Source organism: Rana temporaria, chromosome 8 (assembly GCF_905171775.1).
Source record: "Rana temporaria chromosome 8, aRanTem1.1, whole genome shotgun sequence".
Taxonomy (NCBI): domain Eukaryota; kingdom Metazoa; phylum Chordata; class Amphibia; order Anura; family Ranidae; genus Rana; species Rana temporaria.
The window spans coordinates 29,305,415-29,324,259 of record NC_053496.1 but is presented as its reverse complement, the minus strand read 5'-3'; the positions used below and the strand labels follow the sequence as shown (position 1 = coordinate 29,324,259).

Sequence of the window (18,845 nt, the reverse complement as noted above, 5' to 3'; positions counted from 1 at the left end):
AAACATGTGGAAGAAGGTGCTCTGGTCAGATGAGAGCAAAATTTTACTTTTTGGCCTAAAAGCAAAACACTGTGTGTGGCGGAAAACTAACACTGCGCATCACCCTGAACACACCACCCCCACTGTGAAACATGGTGGTGGCATCATCATGTGGGGATGCTTTTCTTCAGCAGGGACAGGGAAGCTTACCAGATTGTATGGGAAGATGGATGGAGCCAAATACAGGACAATCTTAGAAGTCTGAAAAAGACTTGAGACTGGGGCGGAGGTTCACCTTCCAGCAGGACAACCCTAAACATACAGCCAGAGCTATAATGGAATAGTTTACATCAAAGCATATTCATGTGTTAGAATGGCCCAGTCAAAGTCCAGACCTAAATCCAATTGAGAATCTGTGGCAAGACTTGAATATTGCTGTTTACAGACGCTCTCTGTCCAATCTGACAGAGCTTGAGCTATTTTGCAAAGAAGAATGGGCAAAAATGTCCCTCTCTAGATGTGCAAAGCTGGTAGAGACATCCCCAAAAAGACTTCCAGCTGTAATTGCAGTGAAAGGAGGTTCTACAAGGTACAAATGTATCCCACACTTTTCACATACCGTATTTATCGCGGTATAGCGCGCTCCCGTGTATACCGCGCACCCCTAAAGTTGCCCCGAATCCTGTGGAAAAAACTTTTTTTTGTACTTACATTTTTGGTGTCTTGCGCGGCGTCCATCGGCGGCCTCGTCGGGTCCGGCGTGCGTCTGCGGCTTTGGGTGTCCTCTTCGTCGGGTCCGGCGTCCTTCTGCGGTGTCCTCGCGCCGAGTTTGAATACTGTGCCGACATATACAGAGCGCAGTACACTCGTGTATTGTCGGCAATGCTCGGCTACACTCGCGCTGACGTCCTGTACGTCAGCGCGGGAGGAGCCGAGACTGCCCGACAATACACGAGTGTACTGCGCTCGGTATATGTCGGCGCAGTATTCAAACTCAGCGCGGGAAAGCGGGTATCAGCGTGTACCGCGCACCCACGATTTTGCCCTGATTTTCAGGGCAAAAAAATGCGCGGTATACGCCGATAAATACGGTATTTATTTGTAAACAGTTTTGAAAACCATTAATTTTCCTTCCACTTCACAATTATGTGCCACTTTGTGTTGGTCTATCACATAAAATACATTTACGTTTTTGGTTGTAACCTGTGTTAAATTTCAAGGGGTATGAATACTTTTTCAAGGAACTGTATATTTTTGTATAAATGACTGCGATATGTCTGTCTGCCACTTTAGATACATATGGTGCTCAGTAGAGTTCTTCGTTAATGGCGTGTATAAATAGTGAAGAAAGGCGCACTCACAAACTCGGTGAAGAGCTTCTCGCTGATCTGACGATGGGCTTTCTGAAACCTCTCCAGGTCACTGGTTCCTTTGTCTGCATACAAATCCCACATACTCATGGCAGCCAGGACTTTCACACAGGCGGATTCCTAGGACACACAAGGAAAATACAGCTCGGGAACGTCCCATGGAACAAAACAAGCACTGTGCGCCGCACAGACCCAGCACAATGGATGGCAAACCCTTCCCCCAATCAGCAAAGGGATGAATTCCACCTAATCGCTCTGTACCGTCAATGTGATGAAAGGCAGAACAAACACTGTACTAGTCTACAAGGATACAAATGCTGGAAACATACTCAACTCTGTGCGGCAAAACTAAATCCCCCGACACTTCACTTCCAAACAGGATCTAATGTTCAACTTAAAGCGGGGGTTCACCCTATCGACGAAAAAAAAAAAATTTTTTTTTTCTTTTACCTTAAAATCAGGCATTGTAGCGCGAGCTACAGTATGCCTGTCCCGAATGTTTTACCCCCGTACTCACCTTGTAGTCGTCCATCGAAGATACCGGGGAATGGGCGTGCCTATGGAGACTGAGGATGATTGACGGCCGGCTCTGGCGCGTCACGCTTCTCCGGAAATAGCCGAAATAGGCTTGGTCTTCACGACGCGTGCGCATAGCCTGTGCGCAGGCGCCGTGAAGAGCCGAGACCTACTCCGGCTGTCTTCGGGGAGAGTGACGTGCCAGGGCCGGCCGTCAATCATCCTCCCTCTTGAAAGGAACGCCCATTCCCCGCGGGAGCCGAAATCTACGATGTCCGATTACAAGGTGAGTCCGGGGTTAAAAAAATCGGGACAGGGGGGGGGGGTGAACTACCGCTTTAAAGTATATCTATAGATGGATAGAGTATGAAAAGCTCACACCCTCTTTCAGGATTGTATTGCTGTCTGTGTCCCCATTGGAGAGATTATTCCTTTGTGGTGACATATTTCCACCAGGGCAGAAAGTGATGGGAAATCCAAAATGTTTTGTCGTCACTGGAGAAGGAAGTGTGGGAAAGTTTTCCAAGTTTTGACAATTAGGCCAGAAGTAAAGTTAGGCTGTCACAACCGGCAAGCAAGCAGGCTCTTTATTGCCAAAGGGACATGCAATGTCTCTTCTGCAATAAGATACACCTACCTGCCTGCTCACTGTGCGGAATGCAGACTGAGCTGCGCATGCTCAGCTTACACCACCGGTACGGTCTATGTGTTCCAGGATGACTGACCCCTAAGCATGCCAGGGTGATGGCATCCTGCTTCAGTCAATGAAGATGGGCGAAGACCGGCATGCAGGGGAAGATGCCGGTGAGGGATGAAACTGTAGAAACAAAGGCAAGTTTAATTCCACTTTAACCCCTTGGCACTGGCTCCCGCCGGCCCTTTAAGGGCTTTAGAATGCTGGGAGGGGGGGGGGGGGGGGCTTATGGCAAAGTGACCGCTATGATTGGCTGTCACAGCGGTCAAATGATCTGAAAACTTCCGGTTGTTGGTTTCCATTATCCATTGGTCGCCGTCAGGGCCGCTGATAGGGGGAGGGGGACCACCAGTCCTCCTGTAGGGGGCCCTGGCACACAGAGGGGCCCTGAACAGCAGGCGGAGTCAGTGTGGTCGGACGGAGGGGCAATTACAGAAAGATGCCCAGTGCGGCTCTATGCAGCAGCTGAAAGACGGTTTCTCTCCCTCCCCCCAGCTTTCAGCTGCTGCAAGGAGAGACATAGACATAGGGCATTGTTCCTGTAATTGCTTCCCCTGCACCGATACCCCTTCCTGTTATATTATAAAAGGGCTCATTTACACAGGTTCTCTGTTATGTTTGTGTTCACTAAAAATGATTTTAGTGTATTTTTTGTGAAAAGTAGGCTGTACAGGGCCCCGAGATTTCTAACAGCAGCCCTGGTCGCTGTGCCAGAAGTGTGCACGGTCTTGGCACAGCTCTATTGGCACTATTGCATTTTCTCCCTGTGACCGTGTGGGTTTCCTCCGGTTTCCTTCCACAAATGCCGAAGACAGGCTGGTAGGCAATTGGCTTCTTTCTAAATTGGCCTAGTGTATGAATGAGAGTTATGGACCTTAGACTGTAAGCTCCTTGAGGGCAGGGACTGATGTTAATGTACAATATGGTGTATATATGTAAAGCACTGCAAAAATGTATGGCGCTATACAAGTACCAGTAAAAATTAAATAAAATAAGGGATTTACAGATCCTGTTCTGTCTCTAGGACAGGAAATTAAAGCGGAGGTTCACCCATACCTTACACATTTTCCCCTTCGCTTCATGCTCGTTTTGTCTAGGGGAATCGGCTATTTGTTTTAAAATATGATCCGTACTTACCCGTTTACGAGATGCATCTTCTCCGCTGCTTCCGGGTATGGGCTGCGGGACTGTGCGTTCCTATTTTGATTGACAGTCTTCCGAGAGACTTCTGACGGTCGCATCCATCGCGTCACGATTTTCCGAAAGAAGCCGAACGTCGGTGCGCAGGCGCAGTATAGAGCCGTACCGACGTTCGGCTTCTTTCGGCTACGAGTGACGCGATGGATGCGACCGTCGGAAGCCTCTCGGAAGACTGCCAATCAAGAAGGAACGCCCGCTCCCGAAGACCCATACCCGGAAGCGACGGAAGAAGATGCATCTCGAAAACGGGTAAGTACGGATCATATTTTAATACAAATAGCCGATTCCCCTAGACCGAACGAGCAGGAATCTAAGGGGAAAAGGGGAAAAATGTAATAAATGGGTGAACTCCCGCTTTAAGTAAATTCTCCCAACAGGATATAGCAAAAAAATGGATGCACTTAAAGCAGAGTTCCACCCAAAAATGGAACTTACGCTTTTTGGAACACTCCCTCTCTCCGGTGTCACATTGATAGCTTTCAGGGGGAGGGGGGGAGCCGATACCTGTTTAATACGGGTATTTTGCTCCCACTTCCGGGCATAGATACCCGAGCCACCCGCGGGCATCTACGCCACCCCCCCCCGCTGTCTTCTGGGAGGTGCCAGAAGACAGCAGGGACCAGTGGGAACGCGCAGTGCGAGTCGCGCGAATGCCGCAAGGCTTCACTTCCCGATTCCCTTACCGAAGACGGTGGTGCATCCACCCGAGTGCAGAGGGAGAGATCGTCCTTTGGATGCCGACATCGCGGGCATCCTGGACAGGTAAGTGTCCTAATATTAAAAGCCAGCAGCTGCAGTATTTGTAGCTGCTGACTTAAAAAAAAAAAAAGCATGGCTATTTTCCAACCAATTGGGGCTGACTGACTGCTACGAGCGACGCTTTTTGTTATTCAGCACATGAGAACATCTATAGATTTATTGAGCCATAAGCCAATAAATAAAAGAAGCTCAAAGTGCAACCAAGCATTGGCTGGCAAACATGTTCAGGAATGCCCCAGATCAACCCTCTGAGCTTTACAGGTCACTATTATATCTGATAAGAGCCATCTCCCTTTCCCCTACATGTCAGGACAGTTAGAGAGTGAACGGGCCTCACCCTGATGTGCTGGAGGTACACAGACAGGTCTCGGATGAAGGACTTGATCAGTCTTTCTTGCATTCTGAAGTTCTTCTCGGTCTCTTCAAAGGCTTCATCTCGGATCTGTCATACACAGAGATAAAAGAAGGCTTTGTTACAGGCACCTGTCCAGGCATACGATCTAAAAAACAACTGGATTCTATAAAGCAGTGCAGCCAATCAAACTCTGTTGAACAGGGACAGAGACACATTGATGGAAATTTGGCCGGTCACTGACGAATAGCCCGACTTTTCCTCCATCTATGGCCATCTTTAGTCACATTCAGTTGGACTTGATCACTTTAAACTTAAAAAGGTTTCAAAGCTTATCCAAACCACTTTTTCCATTTTTGGTTTGGATAAGCCACCCCAATTGTCTTCAACATTACAGACCAAGTCCAGTTGAACGTGACCAACTACCATTAGATAGACCATGACCTGGATAAAAGAGAACCTTCACAGACCTATTGCTAGATTTATATACAGTATATGCGTCATATTACCTTATCTTGAATTGCACTAAAGATAGGAACTAAACGCACAGAACAACCGTTTTTCTTACTAAAAAAAAAACAAATTAGCTGCAACTTCTCTGCCCACCAGCTTAGGTATATATTAAGCTTTTGAACTGCCTCCCAAATTTGTAAAAGCTGAGAGGAAGCCATTGTTAGTTTTGTATTATTAAATAGATATGTGCACTGACGAAAAATGGGTTTCATTTGGGGTTTTTTTCCGGGTTTTATGATCGAAATTCAAAAATGTTTAAATTAAGAAATTCGGAAATCCTTAAAGACTGAAACAACAACTACAATAACTGAAACAACAACAACAGAAACAAAGGAAAACAACAACTACAACTGAAAAGACAACTACTGAATTCTCAAATTTTCTAATATTCTAATTTACGAAATTATAACTGAAACTACAACTTGAAACAACAACAGCAACTGAAAACAACAAAAAAAAAAACTGAAAACGACTACAACAACTGAAAACTACTACAACAACTGAAAACGACTACTGAAACAACCACTACTGAAACAACAGCTACAACTGAAATGACAACTACTGAATTTTCGAATTTCCGAATATTTCCAAATATTCTAATTAACTAAATTTACAAATATTCAAAAAAAAAAAAAATGTTAAAAGGGTTTTCATTAATTTGGATATTTCCGAATTAACGAATTTGTCAAAATTTGTTAAAAAAAAATGATTTGAAGCATCTAGCATCAAACCAATTCACACTGATGGATCAAAGGGGCTTTTTCATCATCTTTATCATTTACTTACATTTTTCATTTGATTTAATTGTGTTTTCTTTCACTGCTAATATGTTGAAAGGCGTACAGACATACAATCTAGGAATCATATCATCGAAATTCAAAAAATTTTAAATTAAGAAATTCGGAAATCCTTAACGACTGAAACAACAACTACAATAACTGAAACAACAACAGAAACACTGAAAACAACAACTACAACTGAAAAGACAACTACTGAATTCTCACATTTTCTAATATTCTAATTTGCAAATTTATAACTGAAACTACAACTTAAAACTACAACAACTGTAAACAACTACAACAGAAAACGACTACAACAACAGAAAACGACTACAACAACAGAAAACGACTACTGAAACAACCACTACTGAAACAACATAAACAACTATTGAAACAACAGCTACAACTGAAATGACAACTACTGAATTTTCGAATTTCCAAATTTCCGAATATTCTAATTAACTAATTTTAGAATATTCAAAAAAATATTTGTTAAAAGGGTTTTCATTAATTCGGATATTTCCGAATGAACGAATTTGTCAACATTTGTTAAAAAAAATAATTTGAAGCATCAAACCAATTCACACTGATGGATCAAGGGGGCTTTTTCGTCATCTTTATCATTTACTTACATTTTTCATTTGATTTAATTGTGTGTTTTCACTGCTAATATGTTGAAATGCGTACATCAGACATACAATCTAGGAATCATTTCAAATGAACTTGAGATGAACTATGCTACACAATTGGAGATCTCTTCAAGGTCTAAACACTGAATTAGAAGTCTAAGCACTGCAACATACAAGTACAGCACAAAGGACACGCGTGTATAGAGTATGTGAAGACTGATCTACCTGAGGAGCAAAGCCTGTGAGATGCTTCAAGTGACTGCTGACTCTGTTGGATTTCTTGATGATTGAGTGGATATTTAGTTTATAGATCTTGTCTATTATACTGTCTTCATCACCTTTACGGTACTTCACAACTGAAAGAAAGTGTAATTATATCCGATTATCATAATGGTTACTCCTATAATGTACATGTAAAAGTGACAGCAAAACGCATTACTCCATCTAAGCAGCTTCTGTAACTGTATATACTTGAGCTGTAAAGTCACCCAGTCACCCCCATTGTATTCTATATAATGGCCTAATTTATATATATTATTATTATTATACAGGATTTATATAGCACCAACAGTTTAGGCAGCGCTTTACAATATAAAAGGGAGACAATACAGTTATAATACAATAAAATACAAGGAGGATTAAGAGGGCCCTGCTCAGAAGAGCTTACAATATTATATATATATTTTTTTTTTTTTTTGGGTAGATTTTTGAAAGAACGATTTTTACTGTATCCATAATCCATATTCTGGAGATTGACCATCCATTCCTGTCTTTCCATCATTATGACATAAGTGGGGGAGGGAACTCCCTCCAACCAAAAAAATACCTTTGCTCTCTGTATGTCTAGTTGTAACAAGGTGTTACTGGGACAGGAACAATCATCAAAGTCGTTAAAAAGAAAAAAAGTGTTGGATTGTAACAAGGGCGAGGCCTCGTACACACGACAGAGTTTCTCGGCAGAATTCACCGAGAAACTCGGTCAAAACCCGGATTCTGCCGAGAAACTCTGTCGTCTGTACAGTTTTGGCTCGATGGAGCCGCCGAGGAACTCGACGAGAAAATAGAGAACATGTTCTCTATTTTCTCGTTGTCCGCGTTGTTCTATGGGAGAAGGCGGCCCGCCGAGCTCCTCGGCGGCTTCATCCCAAAACTCGACGAGGAACTCGACGTGCCAAGCACGTCGAGTTCCTCTGTCGTGTGTATGGGGCCTGAGACTTGAGCCTCGTACACAAAATTGGATTTCCATCGGACAATGCCGTGGAATTTTGTCTGAAGGGTGTTGGCCATAAACTTGTTCTGCATACAGACAAACTGTTACCAGTCAACAAATACGAAACAATGTGTTTTTTCAGCTCTTTAGCGCCACCCTTTGGGCAACTTCTGTACACATGATCGGATAATCCAACGGCACACATTTGTTGTCGGAAAATTTTAAGGCATGCTATCCAACATTTGTTGATGGAAAATCCGGCAACAATTGTTAAATGGAGCATACAAACGGTCGGAATTTCTGACAAAACCCTGCCATCGCACATTTGTTGTCGGTGAAACCGATCGCGTGTACCGGCCTTAAGTCTCCAGATTCCTTGTAACTGGCCTATCAACTACCTTACCGCCATCCTCTCCTGTCCATCCTTTGGCTCCAACACTTCCACACTTATCTTTCAGCCTAAATTTTATGTCATCACAATGGCTACATTGAATACAAGTACCGTATTTATCGGCATATACCGCGCACTTTTTTGCCCTGAAAATCAGGGCAAAATCGTGGGTGCGCGATATACGCCGATACCCGCTTTCCCGCCGCCGAGTTTGAATACTGCGCCGACATATACCGAGCGCAGTACACTCGTGTATAGTCGGGCAGTCTCGGCTCCTTCCGCGCTCACGTCCTGGACGTACAGGACGTGAGCGCGACAGTAGCCGAGCCTGCCCGAGTGTACTGCGCTCGGTATATGCCGGCGCAGTATTCAAACTCGGCGCGGGAAACGAGCGAGGAGGACGACGCAGAAGGACGCCGGACACGACGAAGAGGACACCCGAAGCCGCAGACGGACCCGACGAGGCCGCCGATGGACGCCGCGCAAGACACCAAAACTGTAAGTACAAAATCTTTTTTTCCACAGGAATTTCTGCCCAACTTTAGGGGTGCGCGCTATACCCCAATAAATACGGTATTCATGTCTATAGATGGAACTCATAAGCAAGAGCAAAACAAAAAAACAGTAGTAACATAAGAAGACCTTCCATAACTCACCCAGATCTTTTCTCCTCTTGTACTCGTTTATATTGACGTTAATTTCTTTGACTGCCCGCACAGCGTCTTTAATGGGGTTCTTGTCTGGGTGGGAGTCGGGAGTTGCTCCAACCAGCTCCATGAGAAGAAGAGGATAGCGCATGATCCTCTGCACCGGCTTAATAAGAAAGGAGCCCAGGTTTATGTAATTGGTGCACCCCCTGTGGAAGGAGGCAAGTGATCAATGAGAATTCAAGATATACATGCAAAGGCAAAAACACTTTTTCTTGTTTTTAAAGGAAACCTGTTAAGGAGAAATAAGTGAGCTGCGATTGCCGACATCCTGAGAAAAAAAAATTCTACTTGTTTGGCTGTTAAATTGGTCCTCTGGCTTTACTGTTTTCTGAGCTGCTGACCTATACCCAGGAGGCAGATCAGCCATTCTTACTTCACTTGCTGCATTGCTTGCCCCTTCCCAGCTACTCAGAAGGTATGGCCAACCAGCATTTTCAACAACTGTAGTCTATAGTATGTACTTACATTAGACACTCGATTAGAGCCATGGGCTCCAATAGGCATCCAAAAAGGTGAACAGCGGGGGCACCATGCTGGGCAAGTTAATCGCTTTCCTAACACTGAACCGCCTCTCATCCAATCAGGTGCTCGGGTTTGTTACCTGTCACCTGATAGGCCCATCACAGCCCCTGTCGTTGCAGCCAATCAGGCGTCCAATCATAGCAGAGGACAGGAAGAGAGGGCGGGAGAAGAGATCGAGGCGCGTGGGAGGACATCGCCGTGACCCGCTGCCCCACCAAAACAAGGTAAGTGCCGGGCTGGCGGGGGATGCACACTGGCCGCAGTTGATGGGCACAGTAGCGGCAGTTGATGGGCACACCGGCAGCAGTTGATGGGCACAGCAGCGGCAGTATATGGGCACAGCAGCGGCAGTATATGGGCACAGCAGCGGCAGTATATGGGCACAGCAGCGGCAGTATATGGGCACAGCAGCGGCAGTATATGGGCACAGCAGCAGCAGTATATGGGCACAGCAGCAGCAGTATATGGTCACACCAGCGGCTGCGCTTGATGGGCACAGTGGCTGCGCTTGATGGGCACAGTGGCTCCAATTAATGGGGTTTTCTTTCAGTTTGTTTGCGCCCCCCCCAAACATTTTGAGCACCAGCCACCACTGCTTGGCAAAGGTCCTTTTCCCATCAGATACTATATAAATTGATACAGACCAGAAGCAGCAACTGATTAGGGAAGCACCATTGTAATACTGTTGGAGAGTACTTTTTTAAATTAATCAATACAAACATTCTCCTTTCTTCTGGAACATGCATGTATTTCAGAATGTAAAGATCAGGAATAAAGCCACATGGAGAGTGTCAGGGGTTGCTTAAAGTTTTATTAGATTGTTTCATAGGAGTCGAAGATGCAATGGACAAGTGGTGGGGAGCCTACAGATCACCTTGACCAGGAAGTGTTGGGTTTCCAATATTTTTAGATTTATCTTTACTATATAGGATTTGTTTCTCAACCATTTTGGCCACCCGTGAGACTGCATGTGTTTATTTTAGACTTTAGATCCCCTTTAACAAACAACATTCCCCCCACCAAACTATTCACTACAATAAAGTACTACAAATTCAAGATCTGTCCTAGAAAGGTCAAGTGAACAGACAATGGCGTGTACTCACCATTCCTGGTACAGACTCCTTTGTCATTCAGAAGAACAAGGAAAAGAAAGAAAAGGAAAAAAAAAAACAATTACAACCCAATAAAAACAGAAGCATTTTGTCAGAAAACAATTCAGTGTAAAGGAAAGAAACAACAATGGGGTAAAGGATGTGCCAAGTTACAGATTAATGGGGATTGCTCAAAGCATTTTTGTTAACATGTATGTAAATCCTAACAATTACCTCTATACTGTATATGTTCCTTGCTAAAGAACGTTGGGCCAGATTCAGGTAGATCAGCGGATCTTTAGATCCGCGTGATCTATCTGATTTAAGATACGCTGCCGCAAGTTTGAGAGGCAAGTGGGTAATTCACAAACCACTTACCTCCAAACTTGCGGCGGCGTCTCGCAAATCCCCCGGCGGAATTCAAATTTCGCGGCTAGGGGGAGTGTACTATTTAAATCAGGCGCGTTCCCGCGCCGATTTAAATGAGCATGCGCCGTCCGCGAAATTTCCCGGCGTGCATTGCTCCCACTGACGTCACTAGGACGTCAGTGGTTTCGACGTGAACGGAACTTGCGACGCGCGGGTTTCTGAATCGGCGTACGCAAACGACGTCAAAAAATTCAAAATCGATGCGGGAACGACGGCTATACTTAACATTGGCTGCGCCTCATAGAAGCAGGGGTAAGTATACGCCGGGAAAACCGCTACGGAAATGTTGTAAGAAACTGCGTCGGGTCCGCGTACGTTCGTGAATTCGCGTATCTCGCTGATTTACATATTATTCAGTGTAAATCAGCGGGAACGCCCCGCCGCGCCATTTTCAAATTGAAAATAAGATCCGGTGTAACACAGTTACACCTGTCAGATCTTAGCCGTATCTATGCGTAACTGATTCTATGAATCAGGCGCATAGATACGACCAGTGTAAGTCAGAGATACAACGGCGTATCAGGAGATACACCGTCGTATCTCTTTGTGAATCTGGCCCATTATTTTTTATAAAGTTGTAATGGGTAAAGTTCCACTTTAATGTAAAGATGAAAGAGTGGGTCTAAGTAATTTGGTAATAAAAACAGGGCAGGGGGCAACACCATCCAGTCACAAAAAAAGTTGTGTGTTGTCAGCCCACAACAGGACAGATGAGTGGATGACTACCGCCTTTCCCTGAAAATAAGCCCGGGTCTTATATTAATTTTGGCAACAAAAGACACAGTAGGGCTTATTTTCAGGGTAGGTCTTACCATGTAATGTGTTGTCTTCTCTCCCCCTCTCTCCCTGCCGGACAGGAATCCCCAGTGTTATATAAATCTATTACAGTACTATATAAATGTACAATGTGTGCGTTTCTGTAATATACATTGTGCCAAATACCTTCGTTATAGTGCAGCTTTGCACTTCTGTGACCCGCCGGAGCTCTCTTCCCCACAATTATATTACAGAAACACACACATTGTACATTATATACTACTGTAATAGAGTGAATTATAGGATTTTACAAGCATTTTAAACTAGGGCATTATTTTCAGGGTAGGGCTTATATTGCATCCCTCCTAGAAAATAACGCTAGGTCTTATTTTCGGGGGAGGTCTTATTTTCGGGGAAACACAGTACATTTCTGGGAGATGAACAGGTATTCTGTATTTGTAGGGCCTTTAAAGGGATAAAACATGGGGGAATGTATATGTAAGGCAGAGATGTACTGCATACATAGAAGAAGAAACATAACCATTAAATAATGCAAGGGTAACAAAGTTCTGAAAGGAGGAATACCAATTTGTGTTCTGACAAATAAGCTAACTAAAGTAGGCAGAATAAGCTCCAAGCCATCAGTGGTAGTAGAAGACCTCTAGTGGGATACGGAGGGGGGAAATCTTACTTCACAGTCTCCATACACTCCTGGAGGTGTCTCTGAAACTTTTCGTCTTTATCATAGGTTTCCAGCAATGCAAGGGTCTCTTCATGATTCTGGCAATACTCCTTATATACAGGCTCCAGCTCTGCCCGCTGCTCCAGGAATATCAAACCTGAAGAAAAGGGACATCATTTGTTAAAAGGGGCATCATGGTGACTTAGTGGTTGACCCCATCACCTTGCACTACTGATGTCCTGCTCCCTCTCTCTGCATGGAGGAGTTTTTATGTTCTTCTCATGTCTGTTCGAGAACAATGTTGCTCTGGTTTCATCATCACAAATCAAAACTTACTGGTAAGTTAACCAATCAGCCTTAGGCTGGCCATACACGGATCGAAATTGGCCTAGATTCGAACCATTAATGGGCAGGCTAAATGTACCAAGTTGATCGATCGATCAACTTGCGTACAACCAGCCTGTCGGATTCTCTTTTGATTATCACAAGCGGCTGGGTATAGTTGCTAGTGATAATCACTGTCTTTTCCCAGTGGGGAGGGCTTCCCGCACCCTTACTCACCGGGAGAAGACAATGACCCAGTAGGAGGGATTCCCATGTCAACATGGTCTGTGTTGATGGGGAAATCAAGCAAATTTCTTTCCTGCAACAGTGGTTTCAGGAAAAAATATTTGACCCATCACTAGTCGTAGAAACTGTGCAAACAAGGCTTTGGTAGACCTTAGGGTCCCTGTAGAGCAGCAACAGATAAAAGGTAAATTATCTAAAAATGATTTACTCCACTCCAAATTCTTGATGTTTATGCTTTGGATAGAGTGGAAAAATAAAATGTACTGTCAGGTATGTATTTCTGTCTATGATATTTAATTCCTGTCCCTGTGACACCCATACAGGAAATCGGGGCAGTAGTCACCAGGACAGGCAGCAACAGAAACACGGTCATAGGTTCTAACTAGGGTTACAACGATACTGTTTTTTTTTTTACCGGCCAAGTACCAAAAACCTTTGCGGTGCGACTTGAGCCCATACAAAATGAATGGGCTCAAATTGCAATACAAAGAATCACATGCGATTTGAACAGGAATAAGGTACGATTCCGGTCCACATCACATGTGGTTTCCCCCACCGCTCCTGTGTGAACCCAGGCTGAAAGCACTAGGAGTATGCGTGGAAACATTCATTATCTGCACCAATAGCGGTACTAACCCCTCCACCTAAAAAGGTCTTCTTGATTTTGTGTTTGTCCTTGCCAGGAAAAGAGGTACACATCCAGCAACAAATTCCTATGGGGACTCCAATGCCTGGAGATGGTGTCAAAGTGTTACTAAACCCACAACAGTAAAATCAGTCTGCATATGCAGTAAAGCATGCTTGTTATACTCACTGTGGAACCTAAGGGGTTAATCCTGCACATTGTGTAAAAAGGCTGTTTGATCCTGTTTTCTCTGATCCTCCCCTTTTTCCACTGTCCCCAATCTATTTCCTGATAGAACAGAGCCTTTGGAGTCACTCTGCACATGCTCAGTTTGGCGTGCATGACTGAAGAGCTTTTTTTTGGGGGGGGGGGGGGGTTCATGTGATCAACACAGGACCAATCAGCACTGTCTAGACAGAGGGTCAGAGGTCCTGTAGCCTCAAAGGGGAGAATGAAAACTCCTCCTACAAGCTTTAACCAGACACTGATAGAAGTCACAAGACTGCTATATACTGCTGATGAGAAAAGGCATTTAGCAGTTTATATTTACTAAAATAATTAAATTTCTATGTTCTGTGTACTGTGGGAGACCAGATATAGTGAATGCAGGGTGCTGGGTTTAGTAACACTTTAAGGTACACTGCCATAATACCATCTCAATATATGTGCTTACTGATCGTACACCATATCATTGCTTTAAAATCAGAAGAACTTTTGAATGTGTTTTACATTTTTGTAGACAGATTGCTGCTGCAGTCCAGACACTCCTAATGACTAGAGAAAATACAAGAGGAGTACTCACCCACGGAGTCGCAGTTCTCCAGCGCTCCTAATAAATTCTTGGTAACGTCAATCACTGAATAGATATTTCCAAATAATACCTCAAAATCCACATTCGTCATCTGTCAAACAACAAAGATGTTCAGTGTAAACAGGTCTATTGGTAATGATACAAGTAAGAGAACTAGAAAGACATTTATAGTATAATTTAAGCTATAACAAAAATGTAACGCAAACCCGGCTGGCCACTGGGTGCTGCAGATATTACCTGAGCAATATGCTAATCAGTTTCTTAATTACACTCACAGAATAATAAAGCCACTGATCAGCAGATTGCAAAGTTACAAATCAACAGCATTCAGCTGTAGATAGGGATGCACATCTAAATGGATGCTGGTCATGCGTTCTTCTTACATATACTGCTAAGGAATAGAAGGTAAAAAAACATTCAGCCTTCACAAACACTTTTTTTTGGTTTTGGTGGAGAATGTGGGTAGCGATCCCGCTACCTCTCACATGCCAAGCCACAACTACTTTTTTTTGGTTTTGGTGGAGAATGCGGGCAACAATCCCGCTACCTCTCGCAGGCCAAGCCACAACCACTTTTTTATGGTTTTGGTGGAGAATGCAGGCTGCAATCCCGCTACCTCGCGCAGGCCAAGCCACAACCACTTTTTTTTGGGGTTTTGGTGGAGAATGCGGGCAGCGATCCCGCTACCTCGCGCAGGCCAAGCCACAACCACTTTTTTTTGGTGGAGAATGTGGGCAACGATCCCGCTACCTCACGCAGGCCAAGCCACAACCACTTTTTTATGGTTTTGGTGGAGAATGCGGGCAGCGATCACGCTACCTCTCGCAGGCCAAGCCACAACCACTTTTTTTTTGTTTTGGTGGAGAATGCGGGCAGCGATCCCGCTACCTCTCGCAGGCCAAGCCACAACCACTTTTTTTTGGTTTTGGTGAAGAATGCGGGCAGCGATCACGCTACCTCTCGCAGGCCAAGCCACAACCACTTTTTTTTTGTTTTGGTGGAGAATGCGGGCAACGATCCCGCTACCTCATGCAGGCCAAGCCACAACCACTGTTTTTGGTTTTGGTGGAGAATGCAGGCTGCAATCCCGCTACCTCGTGCAGGCCCAGCCACAACCACTTTATTGACGCTTTCATGAATACAGAGCTGCAATACTTGGTGATGTTAATATTTGCTTGGAGTTCTGCTTTAAGCATTAGTAAAATTAAAGACTGATGTAGCAAATAATTCATAAACACGATCAATTCTAAAATTTTCAAATATCTATTGCAACTCATGTCACTGGAAAACCGCCAGTTTGTGAATGGTCTCCCCACCATCAGGAGATAACGGTGGTCTTCCGCCTCACCTGTGTTGCCTGCAGGGGAATCATGATGTGCTCCACACAGGTCTCCAGGGATCGGAGATAGTCCCGCTCTGTCTGTAACAGCTCCTCAATGACCTTCGACCTCTTCTCCAGCATCCTCGTCTCCGAGTTTTCGGTGGCAGACGCAGCAGATGGCGTCTCCTCCAAGGTCTCGTCTTGCGAGGACAACAGAGTCATATCTGCAAAGAAGATTTATTGTCTCGTTAGCAATGTGAAATCAACAGACCGGAAACCAACACTATATTTCAAATTGTGTAATCATACACGATTGTAGTTCCTTTATTTATTTATTTGCTATATTAGGATCACAACGATTGCGCTCTCCTTGTCAACAGGTGATCCATACATTGAAACTACACACAATGGACAATGTTATTTCACAGCAATTGAACTAACAAACCCAAATCTAGGCTGAATTTGACAAGTTATATGCATACATTGAGGAAGCACGGTCTATAATCTCCTAACGAGTCACTGAAGAATTAGGGGATAATCTGTGTTAAGACCACCTGCTCTTCATCCTGATCCCCTCGTCCCTCAATGGGGGATATTTATCACAATAACACAACTAGCCAGATGCACTACAGATGCTCCAAGGAGATTCATAGACTGCACAGCTAAAACCAAGAAGATCTGAGCGTCTCCGTGATAATCCACAAATGGGTCCATCTGTAGCACTGGTCACAATGGATGACTGAATGAGGTCTGTGTCAGATGATAGACAGCATTGACTAATCTAGGCCCTTTAATTCACCGGTATATTTCTTCAAAGTCATGAAATGGTCTTTTAAATGTCGATACGAAATTTACACACAATTTCTTTATCCCAAGTGCCACACTCCAGCTGAGATCTAACTTGTATCAGTAGAGTCTAATCCAGCCATTCCCAACCAGGGTTCCTCCCGGAGGTGGCTAGGGGCTCCATTCCTAACCAGGGTTCCTCCACAAGTGGCTAGGGATTCCATTCCTAACCAGGGCTCCTTCAGGAGGTGGCTAGGGGTTACATTACTAACCAGGGTTCCTTCAGAGGTGGCTAGGGGTTCTATTCCCAACAAGAGTTCCTCCAGAGGTGGCTAGGGGTTGCATTCCTAACCATGGTTCCTCCAGAGGTGGCTAGGTGTTCCATTCCTAACCAGGGTTCCATTCCTAACCAGAGTTCCTCTAGAGGTGGTTAGGGGTTCCATTCCTAACCAGGGTTCCTTCAGAGGTGGCTAGGGGTTCCATTCCTAACCAGGGTTCCTTCAGAGGTGGCTAGGGGTTCCATTACTAACCAGGGTTCCTTTAGAGGTGGCTAGGGGTTCCATTACTAACCAGGGTTCCTTCAGAGGTGGCTAGGGATTCCATTCCCAACAAGGGTTCCTCCAGAGGTGGTTAGGGTTCGCATTCCTAACCATGGTTCCTCCAGAGGTGGCTAGGCGTTCCATTCCTAACCAGGTTTCCTCCAGACGTGGCTAGGGGTTGTATTCTTAACCAGGGTTCCTTCAGAGATGGCTAGGGTTTACATTCCCAACCAGGCTAGTTGTTCCTTGAACAGTGTCTGATTGACCTCCCATCTGATGGTGTATGCCTAGAAAAGGGCCAGTGGCACTTGAAAGAGTCAGTGGCATGAAACCATAGACTTTTTAGCCATCTGCAAGGGTGGCATTCAGACCACCAATGCACAGGGGGGGATTTTCCACTAACCCCAATCAATTGGTTTTAGCAGGGGACACCGAAACCTGAAAATTATATTAAGGGTTCCTCTGGGGTAAAAAATGTGAGAATGGCTGGTAAAGTCTGTGAGCCAATAGGCTCAGATGAGGACATACTCAAAAAGCTTCAGGAGTGAGAAAGGTTAAGGTGAAGTAAAAAAATAGGCAAAAAGACATGCAGTTTACAGCACAACAGGGGTAAATGGATCACAAGAATGTAAGCACTGTTGGGGGAATGGGGAACTATTCCTCCCACTGACACCAACAATAAGGTACCATTACTTTTGCCAACACCAACAATCAATATTCCTCCCACTAACACCACCGATGGGGCATAATTCATCACGCTGACACCAATAATGGGGCACTTTCGCTCCTACCGATACTAAAAACGTGGCACTATTCTTCCCAATAATACCAATGATCGATTGACAGGTAAGCACTCACCCTTTAGCCTTGCTTTTATGAAGTTGGATAACAGCCAAAAGTCCTGACTTCATTTAAAGCATGGAGACCATTAGATCCACAAGACTACCAGGCAACCAGCATTTTCAGAAGGAGAGGTCTGCAATAGCTGCCCTGGAGATCTAGTCCTATGTATGAACATTAGTATACTCTTGTATTTTTCCAACCCTGTTATGACTGAACATGAATGATGGGCGGTATTGTGACAGCACAGTGCCAGAGGATACAACATGTTAATCTCAGACATCGCTTGGGCTGGGCTTGTACACTGATAAATGACATGGTGACAATGGTCACACAACGCCAACAGAGATATGTCCTTCCTTATCTGCAGAGTGCTCAGTCCATACACCGATAACACCCAGACTCCTCTATAGTTACCTGCCGATCGTCATCCCATAACAGATCAGCCACCACAGTTATACGGCGGCAGGTCGGCTCCCCTGCGTGAGAGCCCGTAGCTATACGTCGGCTCTTGCGCAGGCCACTAGGCCCGTGCCCAGCCGGGCGCAATCGCTCGTTACAGAGCGAGGACCGGGAGCTGTGTGTGTCAGGGAGAGAAATGCTGATCTTCTGTTCATACAATGTATGAACAGAAGATCAGTCATTTCCCCCAGTCAGTCCACCCCCCCTACAGTTAGAACACACCCAGGGAACATACATAACCCCTTCCCCACCCCCTAGTGTTAACCCCTTCACTGCCAGTGGCATTTTTATAGTGATCCAATGCATTTT

General features: G+C 44.7%; 1 protein-coding gene across 2 annotated transcripts in view; it reads right to left on the bottom strand.

Annotated features, from left to right (window-relative positions):
• Nucleotides 1–18,845, bottom strand: part of LOC120946769 (dynamin binding protein) — a 217,549-nt gene that overhangs the window by 45,486 nt on the left and 153,218 nt on the right. For both annotated transcript variants that reach the window (XM_040361457.1, XM_040361458.1), the window contains 8 exons: nt 15,937–16,133; nt 14,580–14,679; nt 12,592–12,739; nt 10,728–10,745; nt 9,049–9,248; nt 7,017–7,147; nt 4,856–4,960; nt 1,341–1,469 (listed from right to left, as the gene is read on the bottom strand). In XM_040361457.1, coding sequence (XP_040217391.1) covers nt 1,341–1,469; nt 4,856–4,960; nt 7,017–7,147; nt 9,049–9,248; nt 10,728–10,745; nt 12,592–12,739; nt 14,580–14,679; nt 15,937–16,133 — 1,028 coding nt within the window. The remainder of the gene's footprint in view (nt 1–1,340; nt 1,470–4,855; nt 4,961–7,016; nt 7,148–9,048; nt 9,249–10,727; nt 10,746–12,591; nt 12,740–14,579; nt 14,680–15,936; nt 16,134–18,845) is intronic.